Genomic DNA, 27984 nt, shown 5'->3' on the forward strand with positions numbered 1-27984 from the left:
AGAGTCATTAGCATTTTAAACGTGGATGCTGTTGGACGTCAAAAATTGACCATCTACATGGGTTCCTGCAGTGTTTTAAAATAGAGGTATCCCAATTGCCTGAAAAAAAGAGTTCTCATGATCAGACGACACTGTTAACAATTGAGATGTCAGGTTCTGTGTGATTCAGCTCAGCAGGTGACTGATGAGAGGTTCGTTCGCAATTTTGGGGAAAATAAAGACAAATAGCCCAATCAGTAACAGTCAGGTGAGGGAAAAATAAACTCACTAGTGCACAACAGGTCAGACACCAGGCTGAAATGAGTTTGATATCCACCATGGAAAATACCCTGATATAAATGTGTTTATATGTATGTCAGCTTGTGAAATAGAAGATGCTGCAACTCATGTAAACATAAATGATCACCATGCTGTTGTTATGCATCTGTTTCTCAACCCATGTGAATCTAAGACCTCATGCCGTCCTCTAATCTTCAGAGGATGGAGTTAAATAGCACACATAACAGTCAATCAGAATTGTGATTCAGTCTATGTCATTATTTATTATGAACCAGCAAGTGTATGCAGCATCTCATGCAGAGTCATCATGGACTGTATACATAAATAAAAAAAAGATAATACTGGGATTATGCTAATGGTTATTATGTAAAGCAGACTTTACATTGCAAATATTCGATTTAATCTTTTCTTAGACTAATTTATAATAAGTATTGATAGCGTTCTGTTTAAATACATGTTTTCCTGTTTGATTCTTGTGTGATTCAAGATGGAGGGCCAGAGAAGGACACATGTATGTATCACTGTGCAAAAAGAAACCATGATTTCTCTTTGCACAGTGAATTATTGATACCAGGCAGGTATCAGAGACCTGCTGTAAGGTCTCCGACTCTTACAGCGGGACTCTGACTCTGACTCTTACAGCGGGTCTCTGACTCTTACAGCTATCTAAGGCCACTTTTGAACAGAATATTTATTCACAATACTTGTTGAATCTGACCTGTGTCAAGAAAGGAGCTTTAAGTAACTCTCACCCAGATCTATGAGCTGGGTCAGATTTGACCTGTTCTGTGTTCCATATAAAGTTGGTTCAGCACCTGTCAAAATGTCACTCATGTCATAACAAATGTTTCACACTCGTGTGCCTGTGCTGCTCTACCAGTAGGAACCTCAGTAAGTTACCACTTACCTGAATTGAGGTAGAAAATCTTGGCAAGCTTTATGTTGATTAGCAGGAGTGAGAGAAGAAGCAAATGGAGTGATGATCATGAGTTAATGGGACTGTTAGAGACTGTAAAATTAACGCAACTAAACTATTCAACCACAGGTTCGCTGTCAAAACTGTCAATTGGTACCGTTAATTCCTCTGGTCCAGTACACTCTCACAATTACTGGAGTCCAGAATCTTGTTGCTGGGGTAGTAGGTAATACATATAGTACATTATGGTACAATTTTTTTTTTTGTATTTATACCATTTCATATGTTTCCGTCAACTTTCTTTTGGCCAAGTTCTCAGTAGTGCTTATTTGTTGTGACAAGATTTGCAAAATCACTCTCCAGTTAACCAGCTGTGTGTGTGTGTGTGTGTGTGTGTGCACTATGATTGCTGCTGTGTGTGTGTGTGTGTGGTGTGTGTGTGTGTGTGTGTGTGTGTGTGTGCACTATGATGGCTGCTGTGTGTGTGTGTGTGTGTGTGCACTATGATGGCTGCCGTGTGTGTGTGTGTGTGTGTGTGTGTGCGCACTATGATGGCTGCCGTGTGTGTGTGTGTGTGTGTGTGTGTGTGTGTGTGTGTGCACTATGATGGCTGCCGTGTGTGTGTGTGTGTGTGTGTGCGCACTATGATGGCTGCCGTGTGTGTGTGTGTGTGTGTGTGTGTGTGTGTGTGTGCACTATGATGGCTGCTGTGGAGGAAGTCCAATCAGCAGAAGTATGGCCAACCCCCTGCAGCAACAGAAATATGCTGGGCCATTTTTCGGTGTATACACACATACACAGCATATCTACAGTATGCAACATGACAATCTGGGGATAAAAATCAAGAAAACCTAAGGCATATCAAGAATATGTAAATGAGCTCCCCTTAATGCTGTTACCGTTTCCATGATTAATGGTGTGTGTGTGTGTGTGCGCTTGTATGTGTTGGGATTGTTCTGTAAGCTAGACATCTGTTGTTACCACCTCTTCTGTTGCTGTCTGTCTGTCCGTGGAGAGACTGAGGAGTTGGCCTGCTTTCTTTCTTACACACACACACACACACACACACACACACACACACACACACACACACACACACACACACACACACACACACACACACACACACACACGACATCTCATTGACATAGTGCATTCCCTAGGCCCTAACCCTAACATTAACCATACTGTAACCTGAGCCCTAAAACCAGGTCTTAACCCTCAAAGAGCGGTCTCTACCTGTGAAGACCTCAGTTTTCGTCCCCACTGGTTAGTGTGCATTCAGGTTAAAGTCCCCACCGAGATATAAAAACATGAAACACACACTCACAGAGCCACTAAAGCTTCAACCTATTGATTTAATTCATGTCGCCTTTTATTCAGCTGGAAGAGGTACAATTTTGATGTGAAGTCATCTTAGTTATTATTGTCAAAGTTGAATGCACACACACCGCCTGACTGTAAATGATTGACTTGGTGTTCCTTTGATGATTCATCCCTGTGAGATGGAGCTTCAATGGAAAATGTCAACTTTAAACCGAGATTAAACGGAATCACTCAGTATAGCTGGTGGGGGTGTGTGTGTGTATCTGTGTGTTCACGGGAGCCCAAGGGTGTGTGTGTGAGTTTGAGACTGGTAATGTTATGCTATTAAATTCATCATGGTCTTTTTGGCAGAAAATATAAAGTCAGTCCTGTCTTTGTCAGGTTCTGATTCAGATAAAGCCCGGTGCAGACCACACAACTTAGGCACACATAGTTATATAGTGACTTCTTTCTTGTTTTTGTTGAATTTTGAGATTGTTTGCTACAAACTTTCCAACTGGAATAATCTTGTTGTTGTTATTATTAGTCTGAGTTCAGTTAGTTTATTCACAAAACATTAAAATACAAGTACAATAATAAGAAATTATGCCGATTTGTGAAAAGGGACACCCTGGTAAGCTATCTGAAGTTTGTGTATAGGGGCCCAGACACTAAGCAAATAGTAGACATGTATTTGAAGTACTAACGTACTGTCTAGATAAATACTACAAATAAATAAAGCACATGCAATCTACAGTATCACTTCTAACCTACATACAGAAAACCCTAAGAGCTAAACTACCCTCATCATAACTACCCAAGAAATTCATTACATCAGTCTAGCATGAGTTAAATAGGTAAAATACTATAAATAGAGACATTTGCCAAAATAAATGTGATTTAAAATTTTTGGAAGTCGGCATAGTAATTTTCTTACCTAGAGTAACATAAGAAGATTGATACCATGGTAAATATGATGCTACTGCCTGCAGCTGGTTAGCTTAGCTGAAAGACTGCAAACGGGTAAACGGGCTCTGTCCGAAGTTAACAAAATCCACCTACCAGCATTAACATGTTATATGTGGTATATGTTTGTCACAGCGAGGTTTCCAGGTAAGCTAAATTTGTTCACACTTCAATTAGGGATAATTTTTCCTTCCCAGAACAGTGTCTGTTAAATCATTTCAATGTTGTGTTTTTTTTCTCTGTCTGTTGGCCAGTGGTGGGATGTGGAGAAAGGCGAGGCCCTGCAGACCTTCTATCCGAGGGGAACCGCGTTGAAAAGGATCCACGTCTCATCCGACTTCTCCACCTTCGTCACCATTGACAGCATCGGCATCCTCTACATCCTGCAGAAGGTGGTGTGACGTTGCGAACACTGCTCCGTAAGACCAAAAAAATAAATAAAGAACACCACGATCTGACCAAACGGTACATTTTTTCTTGCAATAACGTGTAGTGTTGCAGACCTTATACAGAAGTAGACATGTTTTGTGGGATTAAGGACACTTGCTGAAGGCTAACTGAAACCTGCAGCATCCCATAACTGCACATTTCTCAGATAAGTTTACATTTCCACTGTGCTCTTTCTACATTAAGGCTGACACTAGCCAACAGCATTACAATAGAACCCACACACTTTCAGTTCTGTGGGGTCAAATGACTAACTAACTTGACTTTACCAGTGAACACCAGCTTTAAATAAAAACTGCTCCAGCGGCAATCAACTGTTGGGAGCGTCAATGCACCGTGAAAGCACAAGACCCTAATGAGTCCTGCTCCAATCTTTCTGTTTTACACATGAAGACAGTAAATGCAAATGCACGCTTTTTGTAGATAAAATAGAGCAGAATCTCCTACAGAAACAAGGAAAGGTGCCTTACAAAGCAACATGTTCTTCTCAAGCAGATCCTTTTAATCATTAATACCTCATGAAGAGGTTAATATCAACAGTGATCTTTGCACCAGTTCAAATGTGAATAATAAATGTTAATCCATATTGCATTAGGGCCGAACTTTATTGCATGTGATGTGAGAGATTTTCCACTCTGCTGTATGTAATCGATATAAGCGATCCTCCGCTGGTCCGTTAGAAGTCATGCAGTGCATGTGACTGGTCTATGCTGTGATGTTTTGTAATTTTTCCTGTTTGTATTTTAAATCTTGGGTAAATCTTGGGCGTCTGGTCTGAACCTGGTCATTAGTATGAACTGTGTTGAGCATTTTATTTGCACTGCAGCCTTAGTCTGAATGGGAATACTGTAGGTACCAGGGGGTATGTATGTTTTGTGTACAGGGGTTTCTCGTTCCACCAGCATAGATAGAACTTCTGGTGCACTTTGAGAAGCATTAAATATTGATAGTTAGATGAAGTTTTTTAATGATTGAGGATTTAAAATTGAATCCCAAAAAAACTTTTGAAAGCCTGTGGGTCTATTTGTACATCCGAACTATTTCTACTCTTGAACTTAGATCAAAAGTACATCTTTTTCTACAGGAAAAAAAAAATCTAGTATGTGATTTATAATTTATGATCAAAATTTTCACTTGCTAATGTTAAAAGGAACATTTTGTGCTTTATTAATTGCTGAACTTTTTTGGACCAGTTCTCCATGCTACTTTTTTTTTACACACATTTTTATCTGCACGTTGTCTACTACTACTGAGCCTTTTCCTGTTCTGAGCACTTTGAAGCTAGAGTTACAATCTTTCATGAAGCTTTCACTGAGGTGGCTTCGTTCAGACACATAAAAAGGAATCCTTGCTATGATTTGACAATACAGATGAGCGCTTATTCCCAAGTATGTGACAGAGAGGCACATGTCGTATTCACGTGCTGTAATAAGGGAATAAAAGTAAGGATACATTTCTGAACAATGCTGTTGTCATTTTCACATTGTGCTCTTCCAGACTGGTGCTTTAAAGTCGGAATTAATTCAATCAACAGATTTCCTTCCAGTGAGGAGGTCTCTGTTTCACAAAATTGCGGAAATATTGATGTCTGCTCAGAATGTATTGATTATACAGTGTGGTGCAATGTCTGTGTAATTTATAAAGGATTAAACTACACATGCTTCAATACTGATGTGTATCGTGATTATGTTACCTGACAAATTTTCATTTTACATCGACTTGAAGTCCTTTTTGATGATGATACTGTCTGTTTATTGATCGTAGAATCTGTCAGTCCTGTTTTAGCTGCTGACTCAACATCAGTTTTAAACGTCGGGACTGACTGAATGTCCTGTGTCACCTTCAGCCCACTCCAAATGTCACCCGGTGACTGAGAAAATGTATTCACGCCTGGAATTAACTAAATGAAAGTATTTACTGTTGTCAGGAGAATTGTGCTACATGTGGTAAGTAAAGGTTTAAAATTAGGTGTCCTGATAATTTATGCAGAAAATGAAAGGTGATCATGTTTGCTTTCCCCTCAGAGACTTGCTGTCTAACATATACAGTATGTGGTGCTATTCTGTGTGGCAGTTTAAAAAGATTATCTGATATATAATCAGTCGCAGTTCAGTGATTACAAGGTAAAACGGTATTCTCAGCGTCATCTCCTTAAGTTACTCCACACTCAGTCCATTGTTATTTTGGCCAATCGAGAGACATTGTAATCTTGTTTTGTTGTTTACATTCATCTGTGTACCTAAAGGTTGAGTTACAGACGAGCAAACAATGTGAATTTTGGGACGCAAGTAATAATAAATCAACAAAATTCGAACCAGTCAAGCTCATTTGACAGCTGCCACCCTGCTGCAGTTCACATAATTTAACACATTTGAATTCTAGAAGAATATATAACTGCTCTTGAAAGTAGACACATGAGCGCTTGTATTTGTCGTACAGTGTATGTGGTATATACAGGGTGGAGGACAGTCTAGACTGCAATTTATTTTCACAAGAGGTGTTCAACAGTTGGGCTGATGTATGTTTCTTCAGCACTTCCCATCATCATATCCGTTGACTTTCATTTAATTAGTGGAAGGAGCTAAGTGTTGTAGGACTGGTAGATAAAGCTGTAGTGTGATTCATAATTATTAATTAATCAAATTTGGAATGGGATGTCCACTCTAATCAGGGCATGTCCTGTGTATTTTAAAGATGTGTGGAAAGTTTTGTATTCACCATTGGTGGATATGCTAGAGGCTGGTTCCAGTATTTTCTAGACTAGATTTCTAGATTGTTTCGACTACTTTTTAGGCTAATAAATAATTTAAAGACTTGTTATTTCCCACCAGAAGGTCATTCCTGGCAGTATGCAATTTAAAGCATGTGTGGCCTTAGTGTTTAAAAACATTTTTAAGACAAACTTAAATAAACCAATTTAAAACCCACTGGATTATTTGAAAATTGAATTGTCAGAAAAGCGAAAAAAGGGCTGTTTTTCATAGTTCATGAAAAGCTGACATTTTTGAGCTACTTTATTTTCACAGGACACAGAACTTAATGTTGACACAATAACTTTACCGTTATTAATGTGCCATTCAGAATCAATAAAATGTGGCTTCTCATCCTCATGCTTTTACTCTCCCCGCCACACGGTGGCACTGCTGCGCACCCAGGGCATCGAGCATAGTGCCCGTTCCGGGTGGATTCTGGGCTAACCCACGCCAAGTTCGGCTAAATAATAATGTAATTTCTTGGGAAAATACAAGAAGCAAATGACGCAACGAGCCTCTACAACTATAGTACTGAGCAGGACAGTGAATACACATATTTTGAGGACAACGCGGGGGAGTGAAAACTTAGAGGGACTGCTTTTCTGTCAGCAGGAAAGCTAGCTAAGCTAACGCAGCTAAAGTGATAGCGGCACACTTGTGAACACTCATTTTCTGAATGAACAATTACAACATGAACATTGCCCTGGATTTTTATTCTGGCGGTGGATGCTTCTTCACAGAGGAAGACCAGAACTAACAGTGATGAATGTTCTGACAGCCTACTCTATTAACTGTAAGTTAACTCTTTTTGTTGCTTGTTTAATTGGTAAGTTAATGCCAAGAGCCCCTGGGGTTTGCATGTATTAATTTGAGTTTAATAAATGTGGTAGACTGATTGATAGATGTGGTTGGAAAATTGAGGGTTTTCTATTGATTTAGTAGAGAAAGTCACAAACAGATCATTTATGGCGAGTCAGTGATTGATTAGCATGAACAGACCAGGCATCTGTAGCGCCTGATTTAAATAGTACTAATTAAATCCTTAATTAAGCATACTGGTGCTTGTGATCAGTGCCATTTTTTTTTTTTTTTTTTTTCAATTCACTTCGGTGTCTGTTGCTTATCTGAGAACTGGACATTGCACAGGTTGAGTTTGAGTGTCTTCTTTGCAAATCTGTAGTTATTTGTGAGAGCAGATTAAGAAGGCTTGCATCTCAAGAAATGAGTTGTAGTGTCTGCTGTTATAAATCAAGAGGGCTTATTTTACTTCCACTGATATTAAAAGCAGATGTATGACTATTGGCGTGTTTTCTGAAGTCTCCCCTTTTTGTAAAGTTAAGTATCATTTGAAATATATATACGTTATTGCAGTACACTCTGCAGCTTCTCAAAATAACTAAGCCATGGCAAGATCCTGGAGCTGCTGCTGGTGATGACATTTAAGTGGTAGCAGAGTATATAACTACCCTCTTGAAATTGGATGCAACAGGTGCAGCTTTTATTCCACATACATATAAATATATCATTCATACTGACATCATGCTACTCATTTACACACAGGCTGGAGTTCAGTCTGGACTGCAGTGCATGATGACATGTTCACATTGACTGAGGCAGTGTAGATGATGTATGTTTTTAACACCTCCCTGTCATCACACTCATCAGTTGACTTTGAACAAACTTGTGTTGCTGGGTGAAGCCTGTGATCCAATTCTCAGATGAGTTCTGTGTTATAGCTGCAGTGGGATTCATCAGTGCTTAATTAATTAGATTTCTGTGTGATGAAAGATATGTGTGGCTCTCTAACATAGGAGGTGAACATGACTGTCAGTAGTTATCACATTCTACCGCGTATCAGGGCTTGATGCAGGAGTGTTTTGCAGTGTTGCCTGAAGATCCTAATAAATTTCATGCAAGGAAGTTTCCTGGAAAGAACCATGTAACTTTGTACTAATTACAGGGATTTTTTTTTCTTCATTTAAACCAAATTAATATTTATTATTAATTTCTTGCATGAAACATTTGTGTCCATACATGTTGAATTGTACACTTGTATTTATACAAATTTCACATTTCTGCATTTAGGTAACACTAGCAATTAATTGTCCTTCTGTTTCTACCAATTACCACTATCAAATTACATACTTCATTCCAGGACACTTTATGGAAAGGATTGCACAGAACGTAAGGTCCATTTTGTTTAACCAGAAAGAGTCCCTGGGCCTTTCTCATTTCCCAAATTTCTGTCTCCTCAATCCTCGAGCGTGTGACCCGGAAATCGATCTCGGCACGCCATCTTGAAGGACATCTCAATTCTTAAAATGCACATCGAGGAGCGAGGATCGAGGAGGCTTGCTGGAGGACCTATAAGCGAGGATACATCGGTGTATCCTTTGCGGAAGTCTTTTCAGCTGTTCTGATGTTTACAAGAGGCATGACAAGCAGCTGGACCAATCCATAGCTGGAGCAGGACACTGCAGTGTTCCTGTTGTTTTCATAAGTCGTATCAGTTAAGCCTTTTAAAAATAATCAAATGCGCGATCAAACTTTCTGCCCTTCATCGTTTGTGTAGCGCCTTATAAAGAGTTGTTCTAACCGCATTCCTTAATGTCATTTCACTTTGATATCACTGATGTTGTTATTGCTGAATGTGATGTGTGGATGGGCAGCAGGATTGTAACAATGAACATTAAATAGCGGCTGTATGAAGCGTCTCCCCAGTGACACTGTGCGCATTTACGCACGAGCCACAGCAACATAAATTAATAATAATAAATCTCCTGACACACCGACAGGATCTGGTGTTAATTCATGTTCTGTGTTCTTCTTCACATCCAAACGGTCTCACACAGAGTCCAGTTTTATACAGTAAAAGTGTTTGGAGTAAAGCAGCAGTCCTCCTGATCAACCCTGAGCTCCATCAGAGTCTAAACGTGGATTATAAAAGCTGAAATTTTAATTCTGTTAAAACTCTCTCTCTGTCCTGTCAAGTTTATTACTGCAGGTTGTTTCTGTTTTGTCCCACGATATTTGCTGTGACATTACTGCACGGATGGAAACGTTTAAATGACTGACCGCAGCCTCTCTGATCATCAAAGTAAATCGTTAAAGAAAACACTCATACATCAATATAACACACAAGAAAGAAATCGCCTGGAGGGACCGGTGGAGGTGGGGGTAAAATGTCCATGCAGATGCTGGTCTCTAAATCTGATAAAATAATTAGTTAGTGGGGGGCAGCTGGATGATTTATGCGTATAGGCATATATCAACCAGAGCATTCAGACCTGATCTGTTTCATGTTTTAATAGCCTAATAGCGCCCATGTAGTCTGCAGGTCATTCCAACAGTAGAGTCCTGTGATGACAGCTGTAACTGGGACTATATGAGATAAATGTTAGTGTCATTTTGACTGATGATGAAACGCTCATCTCATCAGGCTGAGGGCCGTAACGATCTCCTGTTTACAGACAAAAGGTGCACCTCAAAAAAGTGGTAGGCCTAGTCTACTGTGTAGCCTGGTGACTGATCAGGCTGCTGTAATCTGACTGTTTTCAACAGATGCTATAATGTTTATTGGAACCTCGAGATGTTTCTACATGTTATAATGTTAACATGACATGTTTCTGGATTGTGAAGAAATGATCTGTAGCCTTTAGTGCCAAAAGCTGGTCTGTTGCTCTGACAGACGTCACAGCTCTAACAGTGGACAGATGAAGCAGCTGTGCAACAGGTCATATTTAATTGGCGTCGCTTTGAAATGACTGCTCCGAGGAAAGGACATCTCATTTCATTAAATGCGTGTTTCCTCGACTCCTCTCTCCTCGCGTCTCCTCCTCGAGCTCTCATCTCGGGTGGGCGGGACTAAGATGCGCCTCGAGGAGTCGAGAGGTGGAAATTTGGGAAATGAGAAAGGCCCCCTATATCGTTTCTCAACAAAGCCACCAGACTCCATTGATAAAAGCAGTAATTTAACCTCGCAGAACACAGGAGTTGATGGTCCACCACTGCCTCAGTCGGTCAGTTTTGTTATTGTGTGACTTTGGTCTATTTAATCCTTTAAAAAAACAAAGTTTACAAAGGAGTCTGGTGGCTTTGACAAGAGCAATATGGCAAACGAGTACTTTAGTGGACGAACGTTAACAGGGCACATCTGCCCCTGTTTCGCTGTGTGTAAGTTACTCTTTAAATGTAGGAGTGATTGAAAGGTTTGGTGTGTCATCCTGGTCCTTGCTTTCCCAGATATTTCTCACATTTAGAGCTGCAACGATTAATTGATTACTGGATTTGCAGAAAACTATTAACTATTTTTAAAATCTTTGGTTTCAGCTCCTGTAATGCAATTGCATATTTATTCTCTCTCTCTCTGAAGGTCTGTGGTGGCGGGTGATGCATTACTGCCAGGCTTAAGTACTGTACACACACACTAGGGTCCTCAGGTGTTCACAATTAACCTAATGACAGTAAGCAGAAGAAGGTTACACACAGGACAGCCCCAGAGGGGTCGTCACACCATGAAGGAAGTAGTAGCTAACAAGTCACCTAACTAGCAAAGTTGTTGCCTTAAAAATGGCACATTGGAGTGGCCACAAATGTCAGCCTCAAAAAATCAGTTCAAACCTCCCGCTTGCAGGAAGCAAGGCAATGTCATACTCAACAGCGTTTCAGTCTGAAAAACAGCCCGCTCAAAAAAAAAAAAAAAGCTCCAGCTAACCTTATACCTAGATCTTTTCGTGGGTAAAATTTGGCTGTCATGACCTCACCTCCTGTTTTTCATCTTAAGGACCTGCCCTGAATACTTGTGGTAAATCCATCCTTTTATATAAATTTCAAACAACGATGGGCTCCAAGCACACACAACAAGAGGCCTTATTATCTGGCCAAAACAGGATGACGTTCCCTACTTATCCTCCGACAGTAAACTTGAAACCATTTGTCTTGGGGTCTTTAGACATTCTGGGCTCTGCAGAGCATCATGGCTGCCAGTCAGATGTGGGAGCTGGTCCAATCATGGTGCAAGGCTTGGAGCAGCCGTATGACACGCTAATGCAACATTGCCAGCTGTCAGTTAGACTTCAGGGCTTTCTATTTATACACTGTCATTTAGTGGGTGATGTAAAGGCGCCCTGGTTTTCTCCTGCACAAGCCTATTTATCGGGTAGTATATTCTCAGTGACGTTTGAGATGGATATGTCCAGGATTTGAAAGGGCTTCTAAAAGAGGAAACGATGAAATTGTTCCTAATTTAGGCTGTTGTCATAGTTGGTAGTTGGCTGCATGAAACACAAATGAGTCCGAGGAGGTTTAAGTCATGTTCCCGCTACAATTACACATATTTGCATAAGCGCAAAGAAAGCTTAACTGTCTGATTTTAGCATGCAGTTAGCCATGGGCCTATGATAGGAAAGAATGAGCGTCTTAAATTGTTGCTGATGTCATCTTTTTTTCAGTTGCGTGTGTGCGGACTGCTTTGCCAAGTTCAGGTAATCAGCTGCGATCCCTTTTGCCTTCAAGTGTGAATTAAACACATCTGATACTTTCAGCTCCTTGAAGCGGGGGATTAGTTTCAGGTATCTGGTTTGAAACAGCAAATTCGACTGGCTTTTGTAAGCTTTAAAAAAAAACAAAATCAACTTCAGCTTTCCCCGAGTGCATATAAACATATCTCATGTGGCTTTTTCAAAACGAAAGACAGGGAAATATTGAATTTCATGACTTGTTTCTTCTCATCTGTGTGCACCACATGAGTTTACACACCCTGGACTCTCCATGGGAATGGAGGGGAGCTTTTTAAAGGCAGGTTGAGGTGTGCGCTAACCTCATTAATTCTGCTCTCTCCTGCTTAATTAATCTTTGTCTGCTGCTGAAGTAATTACAGCTATCTAGCTGTCTGAGTGTCTACACACTGCTGACACCACCTTCCCCTCCCGGGTTGCAGCTGGACCAGGATTTCTTTCCCGCGGTCTCTGATGTCTGTCATACCGTAAGCACTAATTCAATGTGGCATGAGCTGAGGCTTTGTCCTTTGAACTGCTGAATATTGTCTGCTTTAATGTTTTAGGAGTTACAAAATATTCTGCTGATGCACTCACGAGTGGCAGCAAAATGTTCAATCTCCCACATGTGTTTTGCTGTGTTCTTTCAGAATTATTTTAATTTAGACGAAGACGAAGGACACTGAGCCCTTGTTAATTTTGAGTTTTGCAGTCATAATAATGATAAAATCAGGAAATAGTTTTGGATTTTCAGATTGCAAATTGCACGCTGCATAACAGCATCTGCTTTAAAAAGTCATTTGAAATGTAAAGTTCAAAGGCCTACTAGCCTAATTAGCCTGATTTAGCAGCAGTGCCTGTTTGGGCTAATGCGAGGCTGATTAAACCTTTCTAGTTTCCCAGTGAGAGGTCTGCAGTCACACGTGGACTCCCAGGAGATTTGAAAAGGTTCTGTTTCAGAAGAACTAAGATCCCCTCCGGCTTTCCGTCTGCTGTCTAAGACTTTCATTTTGTTTTCATTCTGTCTCTGCTCTCCCTCTTTCTTCTCATTAATTTTTCACCGCTTGCTATTTTTCAAGCTCATGGCTATATGCGACGTGCAATTGTGCATGCAGATTTTCGGGTAGCCAGCCAAACACAGCGACACACCACATACATCCGCACTTTGAGTGAAGTGAGGGATGGCGAGCCTAAATACAATCACACATGTGCGTCGTCAGGAGAGAGAGGTGTGAGGCATATGTGTCGGTTTGTGTGTGTGTGTGGGGGGGGGGGATGTTTGTGGTGTCTACAAACAATTGTTACAGAAAGTGATTAATGCGATGGGTTTTCAGTCAATACATGTATTAAGCTAGTTTTACTGTATATTTTCCTCATTGTTAATAAATCCAATGAAAAGACCAAAACACACAATTTCTTAGTTTGTCTTTGAACAGTTCTGGCGACTTTTTTTAAAGCAAATTTTAATCAAACAGGAGTAAATAGCACATTTATAGGGGTCTATTTTTTTCACCTGCAGATAAATAAACACATTTTACAGTAGCAAGATGGTGTATGTGGGATGTATTCAAAATAAAATCTTAATGAAGGACCTTGAGACCCAGTGCAGCGGTGTGGATCATTGATGTGTTTTTAATGGTTTAATGAACAACAATAGTGCTTTGTGTGACTTGGTAAGTAAGTAATAAGAGATATCAGGCAAAACTTGTTGGTAGGATCAGTTTGTTGTTGGTTCTTCAGACAGCTTGTTTTGTTCGAGCAACAGTTCATACCCAAAACATGTTGCGATAATATAAAACAGCAAATTGTCAAATAGAAATGGTGAAACCAGTGCACGATCAATTCCTTTAATTATCAGTCCACAGTCAAAATTGTTAGATTCACATAGATACATTTTTTTTGTCAATCAACTAATTGATTATTCAACTTATAATTGGATCCGTAATTAGATTTTGAGGCTGATATTGATATTTGAGACTAATAAGATTAGGTCTGCAACTAATTATCTTATATAATAGATCTAATAGGTCTTAACTGATGAATTGTTTTGTCTATCAAATTTTAGAAAATCATTTTATTTAAACAGCAGATTTCAGAAGGTGGAACTAGTGAATATGTAGTATTCTGTGGTTAATTTGCAAAATATTTGTGATTACTTCTGTCACTCGAGTCAACCAATTAATCAACGCACCAATCATTGCTGCTCCGATAGTGATATTGGCTATTACCAAAGTCCTTATAGGCAAGTCATGCCTCTCGGCAGCCATCTGGGAAACGCCTCCATGCTGTTATTTTGGACTAACAAGACCAGGCTCTAGGGCTGGGTCGGTTCGTCGACGTAGTCGATTACGTAAACGTCGACTCGCATTACGTGCGTCGAAGCGTCGCTGCATCCAGTGTTGGCAGGGATTCCCCACGGACAAGCTCCAGCCACAAGACCGTGCCTTTAACCGCGCCTCTAAAGTTTGGGAGTATTTTAGACAGACACACAACAATGTGCTCTTCCGTGAGCTCTCTGTGAGTTGGAAATAGATTCACTGCAGCACAACCGCTGTCCACGAATACGTGAAGCAGCATGAACGCGTGAAGCGAAAGTATCCTGGATCACTGACGGCAGCACCGCAAATCGTGTTTACTTTCTGTCTCCACACAAGCACGGCACATTATCAGCACAGGGACACGTAGTCTGCTAAAAATTTATTTTGTTTCTTCATCACTTTCATGTTAAAAGTAATTTTTGCTCCGCTGCTATTTTCTGTTTATTTAACCGCCATGTATGAGCGAGAAAATAGCTGAAACTAACAGTACAGACAACAATTACAGTACAGTCTGAATCCTTTCAGTTGTTTTCTTCGCCCCCACTGATGCAGAAATACATTTGATTATGATACTGCATTACTCAATATTGAAATAAATCCATATCAGCCGCCGCCAAGCAAAAGTACTTCTTAAATGACGCATCAATGAATCGTTGAAATAATCTGTAGAAGCTTCGAATACTAAAATCGGTAGCAGCAGCCCTAATCACCAGTAAAATCTAATAAAAATTAGATTCAAAATAAGGTTAGAAAAGCGTTTTTCCCGACTGGTTATACTTCTACTACGCATGCGCCACCACTACTACCACGCATGTGTCAGTGGAAACACACGATTGGCTGAAATATGTTTCCCACTTGGGGAGACGATTGGCTTTCTAGCGGGAGGGGCGGGATAACTGCCATCTTTGCCGTTACGGGCTTTCAGCTCATAGAGTTGTATTGAGGATGTGATGGAGTGGCGTTTCTTTATTACTCATTTTTGTTGATAAACAGACATTTTTCTTAATTTCTTAAATTTGGTTATAAAACAATTACCAGGATATATACACATAACTGTACTTTATCAGCAGTTATTTTTATATAAAAGAATGTGTATTGGTTAATTTTATTCACTGTCCCACATGCTAAGCTTGGCAAGAGAGGAAACTGAATGAACCGGGCTCTGAGAAAGGCCTTATCCACCGTGTGTGCGTGTGTGTGTTTTTATGCGCGAGTGTGATCTTGACCTGGTACCTGGTGACGCCTGCCAACAGAAGCAGCCACATTGATTACAAGGCTGTCTCAGTTGCCAGCCCTCACACACAACTCAACACACACACACACACACAAGTGTTGTCCTTCTGCTCTCTGACAGCTAGATCTCTGACACCCCTTGAGGATTAGGTCACCACATTATCATTCCCCTGTGTCTTTTGACCCTGTTATGGTGTAACATCCTGACCCCATGTGGATGTGTGCGTGTTCTCATGACCTTGGCCAAACATTGGTTCCTGTTCTTGTCAGCTGTTGGCTCAGCTGCGCTCCACCTTTTATTGCTTTCCATTGTGGAGCCAGAGGGCTGAGAGCCAGATCTCGTTCCACGTTGTGCCGCTTCCCATTTCTCCTTAGCCGCCTCACCTTTCCTCACCCATCTGTCCACATGGTTTGGGCTGATTTAGGAAACGCAGCCATGGCTACGTCACACAGAGCAGGACTGAGATGTGTCAGAAATGCACACTGTAGTTATTGCTTTGTAAACTAGTCAGAATGTGTGAGAGAGAGGAATGAAGTGGAAACTGAAATGGACCGGGGCCCAGAAAGAGCAGATGCTCTGATCACCTGTGCCTCATCCGGTAGCCTCGTCCAGCCAGCCCAGCAGCACCCTCACTGACGCACCACAGGAAGAAGAGGAGGGTAACTTACCTCTTCTTCATCTTTCCAGCTGGAAGGCATCAATGAATGAAAGAGAGTCTACCGGACTATGAGACTACTGAGACTGTGATTATCTGGAAGTGACACGTAGTAGGAATGAATGCAACTCAGTTGCAGATTTTCTTTAACTTGTAAAGATAATATCAAACAATAAGTGGAGGCCAGAGAAGATATATATGTGATTATTTTCCCTGTGAACACAAAATAATTATTTTATGATTAGAGGGAAAAAGCACACTTTTTATTTCTTTGACCGTGTGCAAACAGGAAATGAAGAGGACGCTGGCTAGAAATCTGCAATTATTTTGATAGAAGATTAATTTAAATAATAATTTTCAAGTAAAATGCCAAACTTTCCCTACTTATACCTTCTAAATTGAACAAATGAGCTGCTTTTCTTTGTCTTATTTGATAATGAACTATTTCTCTTTAGGCTTCAGATTGCTGGTTGGACAAAAGAAGCAATTTGAAGAAGTTGTAGACTGAATGAGTATGACAATCATTAGTTGCAGCTCTACTGTAGTGTACCTGTTCAGAGGTTGTAAATATTTGTTGTAAATTTCTCATAATAAGGTGAATTGATAAAACAATCCATCCGTAATGTTTAGGGCTGCAACTAATGATTATTTCATTGTCAGTTAGTCTGTTGATTATTTTCTTGATTATTTGATTGTTTGGTCAATAAAATGTTGATCAGCTTTTCCCAAAGCCCAAGATGACTTCCTCAGATGTCTTGTTTTGTCCATAACCCAAATATATTCAGTTTACTGTCATAGAGGAATAAAGAAAGCTGAAAATATTCACACTTACGAAGATGGTATCGGAGAATTATTCTTTGACTCAAGCCGATTAATCGTTTATCAAAATAGTTGGTGTTTAATTTAATAGTTGACAACTAATCGACTGTCTGTAGGAATAACGACATTGCTAAGAAAGCAGTAGTGAAAGAAATATCCAAGATTGTCTATCAGTGTAAACTCCATCAGAGATATATATATATATATATATATATATATAATCTGTCAGTATGACTTCCTAACATGACTCCACTGTTTATTCAAATTCAGATTTTTTTGTTTGTTTTGTGTTTTGAGTCCAATTAAAGGATTTAGTTTGCTGTGAGTGTTTGATGAAAGCAGCACTAAGTGGACATTTAGGTTCCAGTTGCCCAGAGGAAAAAGGTTCATTGTCTTGCTTAAGGGCACTTCAACCAGCCTGTCCATGATGTGTTTGGCTTTCGCAGGGAAAGCAACTGTTTCTGGAACCACTTAGCCACCCTGCTATCACACGTTATACAACATGCTTTTGAAGCAGACAATCAAACTGTCTTGCTTGACGACTCATTTGTCCCCATTGTATCCCTGCTGCCTCTTCAATCGCACAGTCGCTGTCGCTCATCCACGTCTTTCAGCTCAGATGCGTTCGAGAATTATGAGGCTGGAATCATCCAGACCTTCACAAAAGCAGTTTTTAGGATGAAGCAAGGTGCTGCTCCCAACACACAAACACACACACATTCAAATTCACACAAGCCACACCAGACAGAGCTTTACGCTTTAATCTGGTTTTGTACCCGTGAAAAAGATTCATGGCAGGAGGGAAAGTGCAGGCCACCTAAAGTTCAGCAGCAGTTTTAAAAGCCTCTTAAGGCTGAGTGTAGTGACAGACAGTTTTATCTTGCCAGCATTATGGCTGGGATATGCATATTGTGTAGTGATCAGATTATAAGGTCCCAAGATGCAATTCCTGATGTTTTACAGCATATGTGTCTTCTTAGGGAAAGCTGAACAAAACGGCACTTAAAATATAAAATCTGAGCTCTTTAACGTCTCCATCACATAGTTATTACATAAAGAGCTTTCATTGGAGGGACGAAAACATCGTACATTAGAAAGCAGATGATCTTTTAAGTGTCCAGAGGCCGCAGAAAAAATGGGTGATGGGTCACGTTGAGTCAATTCAAACATAACAAATCTGTCACATCTCAAAAAATTATACTGACTTTTTAATGTATGTATATTTCTTTACTTATTCCATTACTTATGTTACAGATTAAGCTAGGCCTACTGTTCTGGCCCCTCCCCTTCCTGCTACCTTCTCCTGCCGGAGGCTGCATGCAGGGAGGTCGATTGGGCTGGGCCAACACCTGTGTAGCTCTACCTTTTTAGAGCTTATTTAACCAGGACTGATCATTCTGTTGCTCTCTCCACCTAGGGTGGCATCTTACCAGGTTTGTTTTGTGTCTGTCTTTTTGGTTTATCCTGACAAAACATACATACATCTCACTCATCCATTCACTGCTGACACAACTGATCTGTCATAATTTGCCACACTGCATATTTTTGGTGATTATTTGACATTTCTTTTACAATAAATCATATCATTGGCATGCAGACCTGTTGTCTCCCCTCCTTTTGGTCACGGGATAAGAGCTGGCTTGTGACAAGTTAATAATATGAATATTATTATTATGAATATTAACTAAAGCTGTAAAAGTACAACACTTGCCTCTGATATGTAGTGGAGTAGAAGTATGAAGTTGCATAAAATGGAAACAGAGTTCCTTGATATAGACAGCTTTAGGAGTACAAGGGGGCTTCAGGGCTTCCTTTAATAAAATGTTTAAGATGGTGTAATATGGTCCTGGTATAAGAGTTAAAGATTCCATTTTCTTTCCGTGGGGTCTCTCGTGACGACGAGGAGTTGGCTGTACAAATGTGGATTTTTCATTTTGGAATAAAACCTCATATGGTGTGTTTATTGTCATGGGGCATTTAATTCTAATTATTTAGAAAGCTAGGATCAATAGAGCCAAGCTTCTGTGTGTGGTGCCAAGAGACTCCACTGTGACTGTGGGCACATTGGCAGCTTTCATGATGGAGAAACACATTCTGGTTTTAACTCGACTCAAAAAAGCGCTGAACTTGGATGTTGACGGTGAAACGCTGAATCCATTGAAGCAAACTTTCCAACTTTTCAGTGGAGCTGGTTTTGTCTCTTGGTGGTATTGTGGACCAGAGTCTTGATTATTTGGTTTACAGATCTGGGGCGAGTTGTGGGGCAGATTTCTATTTTATCACTTATTGTGGTCCTAAAGAGTCTCTCTGCACCTCACAACACATGTCTTTATGGGATCAAGTGTTGGCGCTGTTTTTGTCTTCTAAGTCCAGCCAACTGTATTACTCCTTACAGGGTGTATTGAATTACGTCTGAGCCCACATCAGTGAGCGGATTGTATTTTTGGAATCAAACTGTCACATTGAAGGCTGGGTAGCGTTTTGGGTTCTTTAATACACAATTCACGAACAAATTTAACTAAACACGTTCTTAAATTTAAAATTGTTGTTTATACTAGAGCTGCAGCGATTAGTCGATGGAAAGAAAATTAATCAGCCATTATTTTAATAATTGATTCATCACTTGTCATTTTTCAAGGGAAACTGCCAAACGTGCTGGTTGCAGGTTGCTTTTCTTGGTCTTTCATGTAGTAAATTGACAGAAGACATGTGCTCTAGGATGTTGCGATGGGCATTTTTCACTGTTTTATTGATGGTTTATGGACCAAAGCAAGAGTACAAGAGCTCTGCCTAAATACAATGGTTAAAAAACTGGCAAAGTTTAGATTTTAAATCATAAACTGTCTTAACAAATAATAAGTTTATGTATCTGACGGGACATTTTCAGTATTTGACCCTTTCAGTACTTACTGCTATGACACATTTTGGTTGGTACTAATAAAAGCATTGTGATTTTATACCCAGCTTTACTCACATCAGAGAGTTGAACAAAATTCATGAAGAAAAGCCTATCCATCAGAAAAGAATTAGACTAGCAGGTAGGGTTGTGCGATATGACAAAATGAATATCCCAATAACGATACATATTTGAATATAGAACATTTTTTGTAAATTCAATGAAATGTGGCATTTCCAACTGTAATGGTGTGCCGCTGCTGAATTGTGACCGCCGCTGCTAAAATTTCACACACAATCATTAGGCCTATATTATATAAATGCACTACTAATTTTCACTCACACACTATGCAAGCACAGTAACAATCATAGCTTGATCATAGCTTCTTCAAAGGACATCTGCTTGACAGGTGCTTTTAGCCTATAAGAGCAATGTAACTCCGAATCGGGAGGTGCGCGTGCGTAGCGAGTGTTTGATTGTCAGAGCGGCTGAAAGTGATGGTGAACGTGAGCGGAGGAAAATAAAGTAAATGTACTGTGTCGGTTATGGTGTGTTAGCTTCTCAAGACCAAGAAAAGTCTGTCTGTTGTTTCCCCAACTGCTGGAAAAGTGAAGCCTGTTTGCGCTAAGTTAGCTAACATCTTACTCTCCCCTTCAGACTGTGCAGCTGAGCAGGAAAGCACAGTAGGCTGCATCTTTTGGCTGCTATGTAACTTAACATTAGCTCAATTTATAGAGAGTAACTGGTAGCTGTATTTTATTTCTACCTACTTGTCCAATGTTGAGAACATCAGGTACAAACTTAGAGTAAATTGTTGTAGCCTACAGCTCTGTCCTGTAGCCTACAGACTGGTTCATCCTAAATTATGTTTCAGATGAGTCTGAAAAAGTGGTTGTTAGGGAAAGAATGAGGATACGTTTCTTTTTGGATTTTAATGTGCAAATAAAATGCACCTCAGAAGAGAGTAGGTTTTTCTCATGTTGCCTATTTCTTTATATTAATGTCTACAAATAAATGTCAAAAGCTGTAAAATGAAGACACAAAAGGCAAACATGAAAAATCCTATCTATAATAATTCTGAGGTCATATTAACAGGGTTTTCCCACCGTTAAGGCTTAGGGGTTGATGCCCAAAAACATGCTGTGCCATAAGTGTAAAATCACTGTGGAGAACATCATAACCAACCAAATTACTTTCCCCAAATCTAAAGGTTGAAGTTCCTCCCCAGTAGACTGATCTTTAGGTGTTGCTTATTTATTATCTGCTCTAGCTTTTCCAACTATTTGTTCAGAGATATGGTGAAAATAATGGTCCAATATGATGTGAATTGCATATTTTTGGAACATTGGAAAACTTAAAATTTTCTTGGGGGAGAACCCCCAAACCCCTGACCATGATCAACACGACCACCACCAAAACCTTCCTCCACAGCTCACAAAAACCTATGGGAAAACACTGAAATTTTAACTATTTTAATGTGCATCGCATGCTCATGGACACGAGTTGGGGTTTTCTATTCCGACATAGTACGCACTACGTGCAAAAAAAAAATGGCTGGCACTGCTGGATAGTAGGAGTGGGAATCTCTAGGCACCTCACGATTCGATTACAATTCGGAGGGCTGTGACGCGAATATGAAACGATTATCGATGCATCTTGATGCATCTTTTTTTTCCTATATGATTTCTGTATAATTACTATGAATTTAATTACATTACATTTATTATTTAAATACGTTAAAATCTAGGCAGACATTAAGTGGCCTACTCATAACACAATACCACGTCCTGAAAACAGACCAGCTACGGCACACATACAGTTTAATACCCACACGCACATCCACACAATTAAACAGGTAGGACCTACTCAGCAGCGATCTGTCCCGAAATGATATCAGCCTTTTAAACAGCGGCACCACAGCCACACCAAATCCACTGAAAAAGCACTTGAAAAGTTACTCACCTATTTGAAAGGCATCCGATGAGCCTTGCATTGAGCGAAATCTTTGATAATGTCCTCAGTAATCCAAAACAATCTTATTTGGAAGCTTTGCGACCCTCTCCTCCGGTTCTTTTCTCTCCTGTCTCTTCTTGAAAGTACTTTTATGTTTGAATAGCATGACTGCTAGCTTGCAAGTGTGCTCTGCTAGCCTACTTGGCAGTTTGAGTTTCACACGGTTTCTGGAGTCTTGTCACATGAACTGTGTCAAACTTAAGATTGGGCAGGCATATACATATTACCCAGCAATCATCACTGCATATTTGGGCTATGTGACACGAATAGTAAAGAAAATAAGACTAAATTCATTCTGTGGAATCAATTTTTTATATTTCACTGTATACCTTATAGCCTACTTCTGCAGTGTCAGACACCACGGCAAAGGGGGAAATCCATCCATCCATCCATCCATCGTTAACCGCTTATCCTGCGTACAGGGTCGCGGGGGGGCTGGAGCCAATCCCAGCTGACATCGGGCACAAGGCGGGGTACACCCTGGATACACATATTACGGTAAAGTGTGGAATTTGCGACACAACAAAATAAACGATTGCGCATAACTATAAACGGTAGAAGCCTTTCTATCTTCAAACAATAGCTATTGTCATATCGCAAAGCCCTACAAGCGAACTCCCAAATAAATCCCTTTATGTTATCATTACACAAGTAGTCTACCAGTCCTCAAGGTTACTTACTCTTTAGTTTGACCAAGGAACAAACAGGGTCATTTTTAACATACTTTTGTAAGGAAGCCAATATTGTATTTACTTGTGCCTGTGCTCTCGCACCATTTAGCATTAAACATTGGTTGTCCCAGACAATTAGTGCTGCTGCTGCTGAGCTCAAATGAAGGCAGACAGATCTGGAGCAGAGTGACTGGAGCAGGCTGATGAGCTGTGTGGGCTTGTAGTCTGTCTAGCCTCGGGAAGCTTCTGTACGTTTGTGCAGTTTATCTGCTTATCTTTCATGTGCTTCTTTGGAAAACATTTGTTCAGTCATTTGTAGCACTGCTAAAAACAGCAACATGTACACAGCAACTAGACCTCGCGCTTTTTTTTTTTTACTTGGAGGGTTGGGATGGGATGAAAGTCAGTGATGGGTTTTCACTCTTGTCATGAGATTTAACCATTTTTGACAACAGATGGCTTAATATGGTTTATTGGCTCCTCTGCTAATGTAAGCAACCTTGCTCTACACGGATGCTCATTAAATACAGCGCCGTAATGTGTCAATGAGTTATTATAAAGTAAAGAATATAAAGTAGGCACTTACGGCCGGGCCTGCCTGAGCTGGTGGTGTAATCAATGATCACAATCAAGCAAATCAGTCAATGCTTGAAGCAAAACCTCTATTGCATTTTAGCTATAAATAAGGCAGGAAGTCTTTTTAATGATTTTATGTCAAGAACCCTTGAATGGGTGCTTGATTAGATTTTTGTCTTAAAGGAATATTTTTGGAAATGATTCACATGTTAGATGAGATGATCAACACCACTATCTACTAATAAAAATCTAGTATTTTGTTACTTTAATCCATACTTGAAAATTACCATTTGTGGCTAAAAGGAAGGTATGTAGCTTCTGTCTTTTCATGGCAACGGCAAGACTCATAAAGCCACAAAATACTTGTTTATTTGCAGGTTAAGCAAAGACATTACATTAAGTAGTTGTAGAGTTCTAGAGGTGTTTTGTAGGTGTGTTTTTGGACTTTTGTGAGAGCCAAGCTAGTTGTTTCCTGCTTCCAGTCTTCATGCTTAGCTAAAAAAAAAAAAAAGTTAAGAAAATGTATATATGAATATATTGACATTAAGGATGTCATGATACCAGAAATTTTGTAGTCGATACCAATATCAGTGAAATTCTACAATTCTCGATACCACAGCAAAAAACAAAACAATAAATCCCATGTACTTCAATAAATATATATATACACACCTTTTGTAAATATATATAAAGTAACTGTGGTGAAAATGAAACATGATGGGAAATGTCCTCATGTCTAAATTTACTGAAATCCTGTCACGATTCTTTAGTGGTCTGAAAGCACATTTCCGCTACCCTAACCACCCTACCAGAATAGTTTTTTAATATTTATAAGGCAGTTTGTAGTTTAGTTATTGTATTTATATGTGATAAGCATTTATTGGGCTAATTTAGAGGGAGTTTATGTGCAATGCAGTTAAATGTTGCCTAGGAAAAAGTAATGCAACAGATGTTGAGGCTAACTTGAATGTCTTTAGGCTTTTCTATTCAAGGTGAAACAACTTTGTGATAAGTATTTATTTATTTATTTAAACCTGTTTCTTAGTGCAGCTTGACCTTCCACTCTTCTTCCCTTGGTAGTAACACCTTTTCACACATTTTTCTTAATTCTTCTTGTGTAAAAGATGTGTTCATGATCTCTGCTATACTCATTCTTGTGTACTGAAAAGGTGACATAAGCAGCTTACGGACTGCTTGGTTTCACCACTGTCATGTCGGCTGACTGCAGGGAGACGGCTCGCTATGAGCCGCAACATCGTCTGAGCTTTAGGTGTTTTGGAAGCAGACGTCAAAGTCGTCTCAGATATGCCGACCACGACGTTAGAGAGGGCCCATCAGCTCTTATCTCAGTCATGCCAGTTGTAGTTTTTGTGTTCTCCAGGGTAGATCAACGTGCAGCTCTCCCACATGCTTCACCATCACCTAACTTGCAGGAAACGTTTCCGCTCTGCATTTAGCTGCACTGAATGTAGCAAATTCGTTACGTAAAATACTTCCTCTGAGCCTTTTGCTGCGCTGTCAAATCTCATTTTGCTGTAGCACTTAACCTACGTGCTTATCCTCTACCCATTTGGCACTCCATGCAGCATCATTCAAACAAGCAGATTTAAATTGATGCTGGGTTTCTGTAAAAATGTGCAAATTCAGTGAATACAAACTTGAACCACATCTGAGGTCATTTTCATATATTCACCACCAACTCTATTTTGACCAATTCTCCTTGGTTTGAACGCAGGCCAGGAGTGCTGCTTGATGTTATGTAAACCCTCTCGTCACGTAGCTGTACTTGCTTGTGTAGTCGAGGCAGAGGAATGGGACATTTCCTGGATATTGTTGGGTTGAAGTCGGGGTCAACAGAAAATGTTTATTATATATTATTTTAATAATCTATCAGTGTATGCTTCATGGCCACTTTATTAATCTACTGCAATTCAGTACAACAGCTCTGTCATAATTTCTACCTTTACAACATTAATTATGTTCAGTTATTGTCATCATGGGAAATGTGTCAGTTCAATTATATGATTATTACTGAGGTTATAGGTAAAGGTGGTGTTGTACTGGACTACATTATATATTGTTTCTTTTTTGTCCTCGTTGTTTACAAACATGAAGGTGGCAGAATATTAGAAACACCCCTCCGTTAGGGCTGGGCGATAAATGTTACCACATTGTCATGTCATTCAATACCGATAATTATCACAATAAATGTCAAATTATTATTTCTTTAAAGATAAAAGTATGATTTAAACTATTCTTTATGGTCAGAACATGACAAACAGTGGATAACTTGTCAAATCTGCAGAAGAACATTCAAATCAATTATGAATTAATTTCAACAAATTAAGTAAAATCTTTTTTTCAGTCCCGTTTCCTAAACAAAATAACATGCGTTTCCCAGACTGCTGCACTACGCATGAGTGTTTCTTGTGGAGGACAGTGCAGGATTGTTTTGTCCAAGTTGTTTTTCTGTAACCTACAGAGATAAAGCCTGCCAGAGTCTACTGTGGATGCTCCAGTGTTTAGAGAGAGGGAGGCTTTTATTATTTGGCCAGCTCTCCTCACTGTATCCAGCTTTATCAGGTTGCACATCACGAGCCAAGCCCAGCTGGGTGTGTATCTGTGTGTGTTTACCTTTTGTTAAAGTCTTCTGCAGAGGCAGTTTATTCCTCTATCACCCACTTTCCAGCAAGTCAGTTTCATGTTTGACTATTTCAGTACATTATGATAATGTGAATGCTGTTGCACCACATCTGCTAGGTGCAAAATAACAAAAGTTCTGCTAGTCATTAACCAAATGCAGCAAAAAATTTTAAATAGTGTCTGTATGCAGATCCTGCTCCTTCCATTTCTTGGGCCTGAATGTGGCGGCATACAAATGTTGATTTAAGCGTGTACACAGGATAAACGATGAGGATCTGACTCTATCAAAGCTGTCCCCGTTGAATGAATGCCATATATTACTGTGATTGTTACATGAGTGGTTTTCACATAGCCGTCTCATTTAACCAGTAGCCGTGGGCAGTACACACCATCTGGAACTTTGGCCCTCTCCCACAGTCTGCCACAGACGGAGAAACAAAGCACGTACTCTTACTGTCTTGCACTTCACTGCAAACAGTAGAAATCTTAGAAAATTGTGTCAGTTAACAAACCAGCGTCCTGCCATAATTAGTCATTTTCTGTTCACAGTGCAAATCTGCAGTCTGTGTTCCTGTCTTCCTTCATTATTCTTCCCTCATTGTCCCTCTTTGTGTTCAGTTAAGTCCTGCGCCTCCACCTCTGCCAGCAATAGAAATAAAATCGAGCTGTTGGAGCTTTGGGAAGCCTGAATACAGCAGCCACTGCACCGCTCTCTACTCCTGGTCTAATCTTCCAGAAATAATGTCTTGAATTTCCACCCACACTCATCCCGCAGTGGTCTGCTCTTTACAAACAATAAAATATATTTTTTTGAGTTTTCAACAGAATGCACCAAATTGCAGATTGGCAGTAAATCCTCAGCAAACCAATGTGCCGCCGCCCCGGTCCTTTCTCCTCCAATCTCAGAAAACGGCCCAGCGCTCGCTTCTATTGGCTGCAGATTGTAACTGTAGATTGTGAGCCTTTTCATTCAGCAGTTTATGGCTCATGACAAATGCTTGTTCAGCCTTTCAGAGGTTATTCCGTTTTTATATGGCTTGGTAAAAGATGGCGATGTTGTGTAAAAGATCTACCAGTGGTGTAAATCTTGCAATAACACCAGTGTTGTAGAGGAGAGTAAACTCTCTTATACAGTATATATTTGTGGAACATACTGTAGTTAACGTATACTGTATTTCTGAGCCAGCATAAACCTTTAGCATTTATTCAAATCCTTTCAAATCTAATTAGGTTTAGCTTTTAACATATGCAGATAAGTTATAAATAACTAAAACTCATTCAGGCTCTCTCGGCAGAAACACTATAGATTTTCATGGCAGCCTAACTAATATTCACAACCTGTAGCTGCGACCTGAATATGAGATGAGCAGCACAGGATATGAAATTTGGATTAATTATGTATGTGACACAGTTTGGGCTACAACTAACGATTTATTTCATCACAAATCAATCTGCAGATTATATCAATCAATAATTGTTCATTTGGTCTATGTCAGGAAAGGGTAAAAAAAAACAACCCTTCAGATGATATTGATGATATACTGATTTTGATGTCATCTAACTTCTTGTTTAGTTTAAGAAACGGTCCAATTTACTAAAGTGGAAGAAAGCTGCAAATTCTCACATTTGAGAAGCATACACGTTTTTACTAGAAAAACGACTTAAAAGATTAATTATCAGTTGGTCCTGATGAACTACAAAAAACATTTCACTTTAGCCTTTACAGACTTAACATTAATTAATTAATTAATTAATTAGCTACAGCTTTTATGGCGATGTTTCATTTTAACTGCCGATAGTAGTGATCAGCCTAAAATGAGCCTGAGCTAACATTTCCTGACTGTGAGGCTGCGCCTAACAATTACTTTTATTATCCATTAATCTAAGTTTTTTTGTTTAATTGTTTATGCAGTGAAATGTCAGAAAATAGTAAAACGTCCATCACAAATTGCCAGAACTCAAGTTGACGTCTGTTAAATTGCTTTTTATGTCAATGTG

The 27984-nt window shown here is 39.7% G+C and overlaps 1 protein-coding gene and 1 long non-coding RNA gene across 6 annotated transcripts in view; both read left to right on the forward strand.

The window, feature by feature from the left end:
• Positions 1-5579, forward strand: part of apaf1 (apoptotic peptidase activating factor 1) — a 50111-nt gene extending 44532 nt beyond the window's left edge. For all 5 annotated transcript variants that reach the window (XM_038738687.1, XM_038738690.1, XM_038738689.1 and 2 more), the window contains one exon: positions 3721-5579. In XM_038738687.1, the coding sequence (XP_038594615.1) occupies positions 3721-3867 (147 nt within the window). In that variant the 3' untranslated portion in view covers positions 3868-5579. The remainder of the gene's footprint in view (positions 1-3720) is intronic.
• A 1465-nt stretch (positions 5580-7044) lies between these two features.
• LOC119918221 overlaps positions 7045-27984 on the forward strand; it is a 29045-nt gene continuing 8105 nt past the window's right edge. The window contains exon 1 of the long non-coding RNA XR_005447410.1: positions 7045-7459. This is a non-coding gene — a long non-coding RNA (uncharacterized LOC119918221). The remainder of the gene's footprint in view (positions 7460-27984) is intronic.

Source organism: Micropterus salmoides, unplaced genomic scaffold, assembly GCF_014851395.1.
Source record: "Micropterus salmoides isolate LMB-PRFRI ecotype aquatic unplaced genomic scaffold, ASM1485139v1 Ms_hic_scaffold_23, whole genome shotgun sequence".
NCBI lineage: Eukaryota > Metazoa > Chordata > Actinopteri > Centrarchiformes > Centrarchidae > Micropterus > Micropterus salmoides.